We start from the raw sequence: 14,416 nt of genomic DNA on the forward strand, positions 1-14,416 counted from the left end.
CAGCAAATGTGAGGAGCCCAGGGTTTGTCTTGGTCATCAATTTTACAACCGAAGTAGAGCTTACAGGCTTTCTTAATAAGTGCAGTCATGGTACATCTTTGAGCCTTAAGCGTATGCTTGCTACAAACGTTACAGAAAGTATCATAGCCCTTGTGACATTGACGAGACATTTCTGCTGGTATTAAATCTTACTGAAGACATCAAGTGCTATTGTTAAGTACACTCTCTCTGCTATTGCCTGAAGAACATGTGCATCAACGTGCGTTCAATCTATAATCAGTGTAATGCACAGCATCAGTATATGTGAGCTGCTTTTATTAGCCTGTCTGCATCTATCTTGACTAAGCATGCCCAGGCCAAAGACAACATTTAAATAGCACCTGTACTGAGTGCATGACCAGGCATACTCGGACAGACCAAAACAGCTTGCTTTGTGGGCAATGTACTGATAGACTTAAAATATGACAGGAGATCACAAAATAGATTAGATCTAAAAAAAAGGTACGTGATAGGAAAATTTTCAGGTGATTTTCGTGATCAGCAGTCCAAAATCCATAAAATACACAGATAAGTGTTCAGGAAGCAAAATCTTTGTTGTCCATCGCTATTGACCATATTCATCAACTATTTATTCATTACTTATCCATGTTTAAAATCTTGTATTTACTGAATTGTAATTTATAGTCATTTTGCAGCTTGTTTTGCACAAAACTTCTGCCGCAAAACAAATTTTGTGACATGTTCATGATGATACTTGCCCCGTGATGGGCTAAATCTACTAATGGACGAGCATCAATAGCTAACTTAATGAGCAAGTTATTATGAGCGACTAGATAAGAACACAAAAAAATCAGATAAAGGAGCAGGAGTCGGCCATCCAGCCCGTCGAGCCTGCTCCGCCATTCAATGAGATCATGGTTGATCTGATCATGGGCTCATCTCCACCCACCTCCCTTTTCCCCATATCCCTTAATTCCCTTACAATGTAACAGTGTATCCAACCTTGCCTTAAACAGATTTACAGAGATCGCCTCCGCTGGTTCAGTGGGCAGAGAATTCCACAGATTCCCCATCCTCTGGGGTAAAAAGCAGGTCCTCCTCATCTCCGTCCCAAATCTACTACTGTGGATCTTGAGGCTGTGTCCCCTAATTCTAGTCTCCCCAGCAATGGATGGTATGGTTGTCATAGTGGTTTAGCGCAATGCCTTTACAGCGCCAGCTATTAGGACAGGGTTCACATCCCGCGCTGTCTGGAAGGAGTTCGTATGTTCTCCCTGTGTCTGCGTGGGTTTTCCCCGGGAGCTCTGGCTTCCACCCACCATTTGAAACGTACCAGGGGTGTAGGTTAATTGGGTGTAAATTGGGTGGCAAGAACTCGTGGGTCGAAATGGCCTGATAGTGTGCTGCATTTCTAAAAAAAAAATTAAAACAACTTACTTACCTCTATCTTATCTATGACTTACATAATTGTATACGTTTCTCAAAGATTAGAATAAATTGGATAGATACATGGATTGGAGAGGTCTGGAGGGTTATGGAATAGGTGCAGATCAGTAGGACTAGCAGAATGTTTCAGCACAGACTAGAAGGGCCAAATGGCCTGTTTTCCGTTCTGTGGTTCTATCTGGTAATGCCAGCTAAATGACATTTACTAATAACTATTGATTGATTGATTAGAATAATTGGCAAATTAACACAATAAAAAGCTGGAGTCCACAGTGGTGTCAGTGTGAATCTGTTTCTGAATTGCCTTCCTGTCCCAAGGTCACCGTCTCTATCCCTGGGGATAGAGGATGACTTGCTTGTAGTCAGTTTTGTGGCTTGCAAGATGGCTGATGCAGCGAACGGGGGATCCACTGAATCTTCTGCAGGTAGGGAAGGAAATGGCCACAGGGCAGGCATGTGGGACGCTCCTTGATGTTCTCAACACGATTCCAGGTGCTCCATTTCCACCTTGACTCGTCGTTGGCCAAAGATTCCCAGGAGTTAGTGGAGATGTTACATTTCCTCAAGGCTTTGAGCACTGGCCCTTCTGATCAGCTTGTCAGCGCTTCTCGTGACAGGTTGGTAGATTATGTAATTCAGGTAAAAACACACACAAAAGCTGGTCTCGCAGCATCCAAAGGAGCTAAATAAAGATATGTTACCAACGTTTCAGTCCTGAGCCTTTCTTCAAAGTATAAGCAAAAAACAGGAAGGCATCTGAATAAAAACTGAGCAGAGAAAAGGGGGACATGGGAGGAGGAGGAAGAGTCCAGACCAACAGCCAAATGGAGTTAATTGGATAAGAGGAAAGGTTAGAATTGATTTTGACACTGCAAAAGGAGACAGATGGAAAATGGAAGAGAGAGAGAGAGAGAGGGACAGAGCTGGTGTGTGGAGGGGGGGGGGGGGGGGAAGAGGCAACGGGTGGAAGAAGGAGGAGGGGTTTGACGTTTAATGGAAACTGGAGAAGTCTATGTTAATGCTATCCAGTTGGAGGGTACCCAGATAGAAGATGAGGTGTTGCTCCTCCAATTTGCAGGCAGTCTCAGTCTGGCTGGGCATGACAGACACGTCAGCAAAGGAATGGGGCGGGGAACTGAAATGGGTGGCCATTGGGAGATCCACGTTATTGTGGCGGACAGAGCCAAGGTGCACAACAAAGTGACCTCCCAGTCTGCACCCAGTCTCTCTGATGTGGAGGTGTATTGGGAAGGGTTGTGGCTGTCATGTGACAGCACTGTCCCTTAACTAGTCGGAGGACAAACCAGCTGCCTATCAAGGTTTGGTTCCGCCCCACCCATTAGTGCACACCTTGCTGTTGGCCACATGTAAATAACCTGGACTGCACCGTCCAGCCTGCCTGTACTTGGCCTTGGGCCATTGGCTGTTGTAATTGGATTAAACCTCCTGCCACTGAGCCATTGGCCCCCAGTAAATGATGTGGGCTGGTCCCTCCAGCTCTATAAAGGTGCCATGTGTTCTTTGTTCTCTCTCTTTGCCAGCTTGGGACCACCCTGCTTCACTCCAGGCCTAGAAATGTGGAAGGGGGCTGGAGAAACTGTTGGTAAGATGAGCACTGTTAAAAGGGTTGGGAGCATTTAATAGTGTCCCTTATAGCCTGCACTGAGTCAAGGGGTGGTGGGGCATCATAGTAATTTTTCCCTGATCATTGTGTGTGTGTGTGTGTGTGTGTGTGTGTGTGTGTGTGTGTGTGTGTGTGTGTGTGTGTGTGTGTGTGTGTGTGTGTGTGTGTGTGTGTGTGTGTGTGTGTGTGTGTGTGTGTGTGCGCGTGCTCTGCATCAGTTGCCATTTTCCCATACTTGCCCTTTGCAAATAACATCCTTCCCTACATCAAAACTGTGTTCAGAGTCCTTGTCTTTGAGACCTACCAAACCTGTTTCCTCACTCACAACAAGAAGAGACCACACCAGTTATTGTAGATGACCCCTGCAGATTCACAAGTGAAATGTACTTAGGGCTATGAAAAGAGTTGAGGGAGGAGGTGTGGGGGCAAGTAGAGCATCTCCTGCGATCACAGGGGTAGATGCCAAGGGGATTTCTTGTGGGGAGGGAGGAGTGGACAAGGGAGTCACTGAAGAAGGGAATAAGTGTAGGATCACGCAGTAGGTGGCGGAATTGGTGGAGGAGGATATGTTGGACACTGAGGCTTGGGGGGGGGGGGGGGGGGGGAGAATCCTGTCCTCATTGCGCGTAGGAGCAGAGTTCCTCCAGCATTTCTGTATGTGTTTTACTGCAATCACAGTGTCTCCAGGCTTTCGCGTTTCACTACATAATTCGGGTGTCAGGCATGTAAACAATGTGGCCAGCCCAATAGAGGTGACTGGATATAACCATGGTGGTGCCAGGATGGACAGTATCTTTGGTTGACTTGTAGTTTCAGTTAATTGGGAAGATCTTGCAGAGGAAGTGTTGGTGGTATTTTTTTGCCAGAACTCTGAGATGCCTGTGGTAGGTAGTCCAGGCCTCAAAAATGTACAACATGCAGAAATGACTGCTGTCTGGTCGATCATGAGTTTTGTGCCACTTTTGAGGTCTTCACCTATAAATACCCTTTTACTTGGTTGACCAAGTGTGTACCTGATGCATTGAAAGGCAACGGAAAATGTCAATGTCACTCCAGCCACGTACCTTCTTAAAAGTCATGTCCCCCACTTCCTCTGACAGCTTGTCCCATCCAATGCAAATAAAGTGCCAGCAAGGCTGGATTCAAATTGGTTGTTCCCAGTGCTCCGGTTTCCTTCCTCCCTCCCAAATGTATAGGTTGCTAGGTTAATTGGGTGAAACTGGACAGCATGGATTTCATGGACCAGAAGGACCTTCTACTGTGCTCTATAGTTAAAATTGAACTATGTGTGGAAAAACGTTCCCTTAAATCTTCAACCTCTCACCTTAAATCTATACCCTCTAGATCAGTGGTTTTCAAACTGCCTCCCTAAACTCGCATTCCACCTTAAGTAATCCCTATGCCATTAGAGCTCTGTGATGAGTAAGGGATTGCTTAAGGTGGGATGTGGGTGGGAAGGGAAGGTTGAGAACCACTGCTCCAGACTTGATTGTTACTGAAATATTTTGCTTGAGAAAAATTGTCATCGGCCCATTTCCTTTGGAGTTCTGAAACCGTGCACATAACGAGTCAATTAGGGACGGTTAAAACAGTGGTTTTCAAACTTTTTCTTTCCACCCACATCCCACCTTAAGCAATCCCTTACTCATCACAGAGCACCGATGGCATAGGGCCTACTTAAAGTGGGATGTGAGTTTAGAAGGGGTAGTTTGAATACCACTGCTTTAGATTTAGATCCCCCGACACTGGGGGAAGAAAGCCTTTAACTAAGTGGTTCTCAACCTTTTTCTTTCCACTCACATAGGTTGAAGGTGAGAAGAAAGATTTAAGAGGGGCCTAAGGGGTAAATGTCACCTAGAGGGGGCAGTTCAGAGCTGCCAGAGCTTTAGAAATGGGTGTGATGTTGACATTTAAAATACATTTACCTAGCTATATGGTCCAGGATAATATCCATTCTAGATATATGGGATCTGACCAGAATGCCAACTTGGTCAGCATGGATGAGTTGGGCTGAAGGGCCTGTTCTGTGTTGTATGACTCCAAAATGCTAGAAAAACTCCACAGGTTGAGCATCATCTGTGGCAGGAGAAGCAGTTATCCATTCAGCTCCAGGAACCTTTATCAGAACCTCAAAAACAAGCGGTTACTCCTTCCACAGATGCTGTTTGACTTGCAGAGTATTTCCTGTTTTTACTTCAGTTTTTCAACATCTGCAGATTTTAAAACAAATAATTTTACTGACTGCAGTTAAGTAACAAAGGTAAATGCTGCGCAGCCTCCCAAGATCGCTGTGGGAGACAAATGGGGAGGCGTGGAGACGGAGCTGGAAGCCACGTGGCACAAGATGGTGGTGGAGGCAAGTATGCAGGAAGGACATGTGGCATGGGAGCGAGTCTGGGTGAGGGCATGGGAATAGACCATGGTCGAGAGCAGCAGGGAGCAGTGAGAGAAGCCCTCGCAGAACTCCCTTTGAAGAGAGGAAGAGAACTTCTTTAGTCCTGCCTACTCTCAATTTTACAGATTGATACACTTTTGTTTGTATTGGTTGTAAGGAACAAAAATGAACCAAGGGATAGATTAACCATCAGCGGAGAATGGGCTGAATGATTTCCTACTGTTGTCAAGATTCACCTCATTATATCCAAGTTCTACAAGTGTACAGAGTCACGGTATCAGTACCTGAGAAGTTCTTTTTCTTTTTCCAGAGAGTTCAGTAGGTTGATAGAGGAAGATTGATGGATGCAATAAGTCTGAAAAGCTGGCAGCATGTTAACAAATTCCAGGAACATCTCACCAATGCACACCGTCAGAAAGTCCTCGTCATTCTGCCAACATATTAGAAAGAAAGGAGGATTAGAAAGCAATACAGGTGCCTAACCTTTTATCCAGGATTCCGAACACTGGCAACTTTTTTTAAAAACTGGCACTTTTTTGGGTAATGATAACACCTGACCACCTTGGTCTTAGTCCACCCAACACCCCCAGCTGTCCATCGCTGCCCCACCCCACTGTTGGTTGCCCCCCCGCCCCTATCCATGTTATCCCTCCTGCCCCTAGCCGTCCATCAGTCACCCCTCCCCCCCGACGTGGCAGCAGGGACACAGTTTCGCCGAGCCCGGAGTTCACTCACGGTAGCGGCTGGCAACAGCTCAATGCAGGAGCAATGGCCAACTACGTTACCCATAATTCCCCAGCGGTTCCAACTGCATGGGGGATTATGGGTAAGGAAGATGGCCATTTGCTCCAGTATTGAGCCATCCGCGAGTGAACTCCAGAAGCTCGGGGCCAAGAGTCATTTTTCCATCTAAGGTAAGAGAGGGAGCCCACGGGGGACAGGGACGGGGGCCTGAGCCAATTTTATTTTGAAGTTTTACTTTAAAATAAAAAAAATGCTAGTGATATTATGGTCTTTATTTATCTAAATTCATTTAACACCCCATGCCCTGGTTTTCAATTTTGAAACCGCACCTTTATTTGCAATGATTCCGAAATCCAGAAGATTCCGAACAACAGCAGGTGTCCGGTCCTGACGATCCCGGATAACAGATTAGACACTTGTAGCAGAAAAAAATATTTTATTCTTAAAATATTGCTCCCCGAGACTATTTGGACTGTGTCAAAATTTCAAAAGGTGCACTGTGGAGAGTATTCTGACCAGTTGCATCCTCAAAGATGCAGCCTCAATCCTCAAGGACCCTCACCACCCAGGCCATGCCCACTTCTCACTGCTACCATTGGGAAGGAGGTACAGGAGCCTGAAGATGAACACTAACTGCTACAAAAACAGCTTCTTCCCCTCCGCCATCAGATTTCTGACTGGACAATGAACCACAGACACTGCCACACTTTCTCTCCTTTTGTACAAATTTATTTTTAAATGCAAGTTAGAGCAATTATTTGCTCACACAAAACAATGAATTTCGTGACATGTTCGTGACAATAGATTCTGAATAAGGCCCATTGTCCTCCACGTTAGAGAAGGCAATCAAAAGCTTGGTGAAATAGCAGGTTTTAATGCATGCCTTAAAGGACACGAGGGAGATGGAGAAGGTTCAGAAAGGAGATTCTGGAGCTACGGGCCATGGCAATTAGCACAACACTGTTACAGGGCCAGCGACCAGGGTTCGAATCCCGCACTGTCTGTAAGGAGTTTGCACGTTTTTCCTGTGTCCGCATGGGTTCCCTCTGGGGGCTCTGGTTTCCTCCCACCCTTCAAAAAATAGAGGGGTTGTAGATTAATATGGAAGGCACGGGCTCATGGATCAGAAGGGCCTGCCTAAATTATACCAGTTCTAGAGTCAATCACAGAGTGTAGGCATCTGGGCTGAAGGGGATTAGAAAGGAAACTGTGGAAAGATTTGAAATATGATGGCGAATTTGAACTTTGTGACAAATTTATACCTCTACAATTAGGAGTCACGGCTCTTTATGGAATATTTTGATCTTCGTTTAATGAATTTAAGTGGCAGGGGGACAAATCTCGATAAGCAAGTGGAGGAAGGATTAATCCTCGGCTTGACCCCCTCTGTCTGTCCATTCTGCCCCTCCTCTCCTCGCCTGCCCAACTCTCCTCTGCCTGTCCTCCTCTCCCTCTTCTTAAAGGGAGCACATCATTATAGTTTGAAGCTCTGTTAACTCCCATGTGCTGCACAGGGAATGCTTTACCCCACAGGGATTCTTGAACTAGGGGATGAGGTGAGATTTAAGATGGTAAGGAACTTTGAGAAATTTGGGGAGGCAGTCAAAATAGAGAGAGCATCATGAACATTTGGATTTCTCTCCCGGAGAGCCGTGGAGCCTGTGACTGGCACAATCAGGGTTGGGCGAGACAGATTTCCATGTTCTTGCGGTTTGGAGCACCAAGCAGAAAAGTGGAGACCAAAGTCAGGCCAACCACGATTGTGCTGAAGGACAAAAGCAGGCTGGGGGCTGCACCTGCTTCATGTGCGAGGGATCTGGTGATTAAAGGGGTTAGCGACCACACTCCAACACAATTCCAAGTGCAGTTGGAGGGTGAAAACCAGGGGTCTTCAGTTGAAATAAGGGGAATTCTAGTGGTGTGAGCAAGGAGTTATCTCGGGTACGCTGGGAAAGCAAGCTAAGGGACAGATCAGTAGAAGAACAGGGACAGATAATCAAACAGCTGGTCTGTAATAATCAGCAAGTCCCTCCCCGTCATAAAGTGGGATTCCATGAGAAAAATGCAATCAACCGCTAACAAAGGAGGTAAAAGATGCTGTTAAATTTACAGTCAAGTGAGGTTGTTGTGGAGATGCAACACCATGGGTTGAAGGGCCTGTACTGTGCTGTCATGTTCTATGTTCTAAAAGCTTGGGTAAACATAGTGGTAAAGGCTAGTGGTAGGCCAGAGGTTTTTCCAGATGCCACAGTAAAACACAAAACAGCTCATAAGAGAGAAAATGAACTTTGAGAGAAAACCTGCATGTAGTACAGGTTGTACCTCTTCAATCTGGCAACGATGGGACCTGGCCATTGCCAGACCACAGAAAATGCCAGAAAACAGAAATTGACCACGAAGGGAACCCCCTGTGTCAACATATCAAAGCTTAAAACAGGAATACTGCAGGGCAGTACAGTTAGCGTAACGGTTGGCGCAACGCCTTTACAGTACCAGTAATTGGGACCTGAGTTCGAGTCCCGCGTAAGGAGTTTGTACTAACGGCGGCAGATTCAAATGTGCCAGACCATGGGAGTTGCCAGACCACAGAGTGCTGGATAAGAGAGGTACAACCTGCATAAAAATAGCCAAGGTTTCTATCGGTATATAAATAGGAAGAGGGTTGCTAAGATAAATGTTAGGCCTTGAGAATGAGGTTGGTGAATTAAAAAAGCAAGCAAACAAGTGGCAGACAGATTGACTAAATCTTTTGCATCAGTCTTCACTGTGTTAACATCTTAAGCTATCAGAGGGACTAAATTTAATATAACATGGTAGAACTTGCAAAAATCCCAATCACTAGGGATAAAGTTTTGGACAAGTTGCCAGGATTGTGAGGTAATGCTGCAGCTCTCTATAAAGCTCTGGTGAGACCACACTTGGGATATTGTGTTCAGTTCTGGTCACCTCATTATAGGAAGGATGTGGAAGCTATGGAGAGGGTACAGAGGAGATTTACAAGGACATTGCCTGGACTGGGAAACATGTCTCATGAGGCAAGGTCATCAGAGCTGGGACTTTTCTCTTTGGAGCAAAGAAGGATGAGAGGTGACTTGGTCGACAAGATTATGAGAGACAAGATTAGGGTGGACAACCAGCACTTTTTTCCTGGGGTGACAGTGGCAAATACTATTTAAGGCGAGTGGAGGAAAATTTAAAGGAGATGACAGGGTTAAGTTTTATTTTTACACAGATTCTGGTGGGTGCCTGGAATGTATTGCCAGGGAAAGTGGTGAACACTGGTACAACAGGAGCATATAAGACTCTTAGGCATGCGCATGGCTGCAAGAAAAATAGAGGATTATGGGTGTGAGGTAGGGAAGGTTCTGTTGAGTAGGTTTACATAGGTCAGCATAACATCATGGGCTGAAGGGCCTGTACCATGTTGTAATGTTCGATGATTTGATAGACTGCTCATTGAAGGTTCTGGCAGAAGTGTCTGCAGAGATGATGGTTGAAATTTTACAGAACTCACTGAACTCTGGGAAAGTGCCAGAAGAATGAAAAATGGTCTGTGTTTTGACTCCCTTGTTCAAAAAGAAAAGAAAGGCAGAGAACCTCTGCCAGTTAGTTCAACAGCTATTAATGGCAAGATGCTTAAATCGATCAAGGAACAAATAATTAATCATTTTGGAAAGCTGAATATAATTACACAGTCAACACTATTTTATGAAACATAAATCATGTTTGACAAATCAGCTTTAATTAGTTGAGGATATAACATCTACAACGGCTGATAGAGGGGAACCAGAGGATGTATTGTATTTTAGATTTTCAAGAGGCATTTGCAATACACAAAGGTGCTGGAGAAACTCAGCAGGTCACACAACATCGTTAGGAAGGGTAACCAACGTTCAGGCCTAGGCCCTTTGTCTTACTTGATGCGTGAACTGCTGAGTTTCTCCGGCACCTTTACATTTTGCACTTGACCTCAACATCTGCAGATTTTATTGCTTAACTTCAAAAGGATTCGATAAAATGCCACATAATATGCCAGTATGTTAATTAAAAGCCCAGGGTATCGGAAGAAGTGAATGAATTGAAAAACTATCCATCACGGAAAAAACAGCTGGAAAAACTCAGCATTTCTCCAAGGACTCAGGCCCGAAATGTCGGTAATATCGTTTTCCTCTTTGGGTGACAGAAGATCTGCTGAGCTCCCTCCAGCACTTCTACGTTTTTACTACAATCACATTGTCTGCAGACTTTCATGTTTCAGAGTTGAAATAAATGGGTCTGGTTCAGACTGGAAGTAATGTGTGGAGTACCTCAGGGATCAGTCTCGGCCTCTATTTACATTAACTACCTGGAGGAAGGGTCATTCCAGAGATTCCACATCCTCCCTGTGTTTTTGGGGGTTTCCCGGCTGCTTTGGCTTCCTTCAAAACGTATGGGGGCTGTAAGCTACTTGGGGTTTTTGAGCAGCATGGGCTTGTTGGCCAGAGGGCCTGGTACCGTGCTATATGTCTAAATTAAAGAGGAGTTGAGCCAGTGTGGATGATCATACTGAATGATGGGCAGAATTAAAGTGCCTGATGGCCTACTTCTCCTATTGTGTTCTCGTGAGTAGAAATGTGCTCTTAAAATCTACTCTGTCAAGGATTTGAAACTCAGATATAGAGCACAGTCACAGGTCCTTCTGGCCCACGTATCCATGCTGCCCAATTACACTCAATTGACCTACAACCCCTGAACATTTCACAGGGATAACGTACGAACTCCTTAAAGACGGTGCTGCCGCAACAGGGTTGTGCTACCCTGCCACTCCAAATGTTATTTTAATAAAAAGAGAGCAAGGGGCAGAGGCAGGATGGAAGGGGGAGGGCGCAATTGAGGGTGGCAGCGAATCTTTGAGCATTTGACCAAGCCTCTGCTCACCTGATCAAACGCTTGCTCCGTGGAATCCTGCAGCCTCTCCAGGAACTTCTCGTTGACCTCGATGAGTTCCTGGATGTTACTGAAGACCACAGCCAGCTGCTCTGTGGTCAGGAGCCCAGCTGCCTGCATGGGCTGGTGGAATTCCTCCCTGATGATGCGCAGGTCCTCACCGTAGCTGGACTCGGTGTTGACAAACTCCAGGATGGCCTCCTTGCGCTCCCGTCTGCGCTTGGCGCACTTCCCACACAGGTTCTCCCGCCGCCTTCCCCCTGCGCACACTGGCTCGGGCTCCGAGGTGTCTCTCTCCCCGCAGTCGATGCAGGGGCGGTGCGTCACCCAGGCCTGCACGGAGCGCGCCGTCTCCTCCACCCTGCTCCTCCATTTCTTGGCTGTTCCTGGCCCGATGCCGCTGTCCGCTCTCTCCACCTCCCCCGGTCGGCTCTTCCTTACTCTCTCCTCCCCCTCCACCTCTTCTTCTTCCTCCTCCTCTCTCTCTTCACTCCTGTCGTTCAGCCCCACCACGCCGCTGTCGGTGCTCAGACTGCTCCAGCGGTGTTTGGGCCTGTTGGATGATGCCAGCTGCAGGTGCTCTCCGCGGGGTTCAGAGTTGCGGGAGGCACGGTCCCCTCTGCCGGCTGGGTTGGAAAGCGGATCTGCACATCAGAGATGGCAAAATTACAAGGATATAAACAAGTCTGCAGACGCTGGGGTCAAGTGCTGGAGAAACTCAGCAGATCACACACCATCCATAGGAAGTGATGGGTAACCAATGTTTTGGGTCTGGGCCCTTCATAAAGGTATGAAGCTGAAATACTTTCCTTCTAAGCTGTCTCTGCCTGTGAACTGCAAGCTGTCTGCATGACAACACTAAGGGGGTGGGTGAGGGAAAGGGGGTGGCCATCTCCAACCTGACTGCACTTCCGTCCCAAGGGCATCAAGGGATGGGTAATAAATGCTGACAGTGCCCTTGTTCCTTCAGTAAATAACTACATCGGGCTCATTTTTTAAGTCCAGTCACCATTAGTACCATACACTCTCGAGTAATTGGCAATTTCTTTTTGTACCATTTTTTCGGGCCAAAAAGTAGGGGAGTTAACTTTTGCACGGGTCTGCAGTTAAGTACCTGCGTCATTCAAGGCCCCAGGAGCTCGGATGACTGGGACTGGGAGGTAGGTTCCTGGTTGGAGCATCGAAAGCTCGGATAGTCAGGTGGCAGGGGTGTCGGGAGCTCCAATGGGCTGGCGGGTGGGGCGTTGGGAGCTCCAGTGGGAGGGCAGCTGGGGTCAAAAATAGGAGGGGGAGGCCTTTTACACAGGTCTTACAAAAACATCTGATTTTTGAGCCAAAAATAAAGGGTGGGGGGGGGGTCAACTATTACACGTTATCAACGATTGCACAAGTATGTATGGTAAGTGAGATAACGTGTGTGTGTGTGTGTGTGTGTGTGTGTGTGTGTCTGTGTCTGTGTGTGTGTGTTATGGTCCACAAACATTACAGTCCATCCAACTTCTTTAAGTTATAGTGCTAGAGTATATACAACACTATAAAACATAAAAACAATTTGCCCCCACTGCTGTACAGATTTCAAATGAAAGGATGAGAGGGCTTCAGCCAATCAGGAAGGATGCAATACACAGCAGGTCTCTCAGCATCCACAGGAAGCAAAGGGTAACTCATCAGGTACAAGCATGAACAGGCAGGTCCTTGAATTAAAAAGGTGGGGGGGTGGGGGGGAGAGGAGATGCGCGTTAGATCACAAACAAAATCTGCCGAATGTAATGAGTGAGCTGCCACATTAGTTGAACTACTTGACGATGGCAGTTTATTATCATTAACACAAGTGCTATGTGAGGATGCTGTGAATTTATTGCTGGCTGCGGCCATACAGGTACATCTCCACTCCAAATGCAGCTCATTTGTTGATAGTATAAAACAAATAATAAATCAAGTTACCTTGAGGGAAAAAACCATTGTGGGTAGCCTTGGTTTGGCAGTGCACAAGGCCATGGATGGTCATGTTGATGTGGGAATGGAGTTTGGAATTGAAATGGTTGGCCACTGGGAGGTTCCCATTACTGCAACGTACAGTGAAGGAGCTCAACAAAATGATCTACCTGTCTGCATCCAGTCTTTAACAGAGCCTCCCTTGTGAATCTGCAAGGATTATCTCCTGCATCCAATGTTCCCATGGTGGCCTCCCGTGCTACTTCTTAGTGTAATAATCTTGCCCTGCACATTGCTTTTGACTTTTTCTCTCTCACTTTAAATGCATTCTCTTTTATGTGACATTTAACCTGCGTAAAAGATTCCGTCTACCCTATTTCCACCACCTACATATATTCCTTCCACATGGACCGCTCCCTCCGTGACTCACTTGTCCACTCTTCCCTCCTCACCAATCGTCCCCTTGGCACCTAACACTGTGACTTCAGGAAATGCTCCACCAGCGCCCACAATTCCTCCCTTCATTTGGGGCCCCAAACAGTCCTTCCAAGTGAAGAAACGTTTCACTTGTGATCCTGCAGGGGTCATCTACTGCATCCGGTGCTCCTGGTGTGGGGTCATCTACTGCATTCAGTGCTCCCATTGCGGTCTCCTCCACATCGGAGATCTCTTCGCTGAGCAAGTCGGCTCTGTCTGCCACCAGAGACCGGCTGAGTTCCTCCAGCATTTCTGTGTTTTTACTCTACATTTATCAACTTCCATCAAGTCTCCTCTCAGCCTCTTAATCTCCACAGAAAGTTTATCCAACTTCTCCCCATGGCTCACACAGTCTAATCCAGGCAGCATGTTGGAAAATCCCTTCTGCCCCCTTTCCAAAGCCTCCACCTCCTATAATGGGGCAACCAGAACTGCACACGGTTGCACTCACGTGCGCCGCTCTCCTTGCCCTGGTGTCTCTTCTGTCCCAGGCCCCAGGCTGCAGCGGCTATCCTCATCTCCAGCTGCTTCCGCTTCACCGCATCGGCCGGCATGGGGTCACTGAAGTGAGGGCGTAGCCGGCATTCCCGCTGAGCCTTTGCCGTCTCCGTGGTCCCATAGGCTGCGTCAGAACTGGATCTCCGGCACAGGGAACGCTGATGGGAGGGGGGGAGAGAACAGAGAGAAAAAAATAGTCTTGGCGAATTTCTATAGCTGTTGGTCTACAGTAGCATATGCCGTAAAAATGCAGTGTAGAGTTATAGAGAGCTATCAGTTAGTACAGAGCACAGGCAGTATTATTTTACCAGTGTGAGGTTAATTTAGGACTATGATAACAGCGGGAAAGAAACTGTCCCCTGAATTCGGTG

General features: G+C 46.7%; 2 protein-coding genes across 4 annotated transcripts in view; one reads left to right on the top strand and one right to left on the bottom strand.

The window, feature by feature from the left end:
• Window positions 1–14,416, top strand: part of nup35 (nucleoporin 35) — a 111,151-nt gene that overhangs the window by 46,733 nt on the left and 50,002 nt on the right. The window lies entirely within an intron of this gene.
• The window catches only part of arhgef49 (Rho guanine nucleotide exchange factor 49), a 120,627-nt gene that overhangs the window by 1,290 nt on the left and 104,921 nt on the right, over window positions 1–14,416 (bottom strand). For all 3 annotated transcript variants that reach the window (XM_069935907.1, XM_069935908.1, XM_069935909.1), the window contains 3 exons: window positions 13,999–14,203; window positions 11,127–11,779; window positions 5,750–5,895 (listed from right to left, as the gene is read on the bottom strand). In XM_069935907.1, coding sequence (XP_069792008.1) covers window positions 5,750–5,895; window positions 11,127–11,779; window positions 13,999–14,203 — 1,004 coding nt within the window. The remainder of the gene's footprint in view (window positions 1–5,749; window positions 5,896–11,126; window positions 11,780–13,998; window positions 14,204–14,416) is intronic.

Source organism: Narcine bancroftii, chromosome 4, assembly GCF_036971445.1.
Source record: "Narcine bancroftii isolate sNarBan1 chromosome 4, sNarBan1.hap1, whole genome shotgun sequence".
NCBI classification, from domain to species: domain Eukaryota; kingdom Metazoa; phylum Chordata; class Chondrichthyes; order Torpediniformes; family Narcinidae; genus Narcine; species Narcine bancroftii.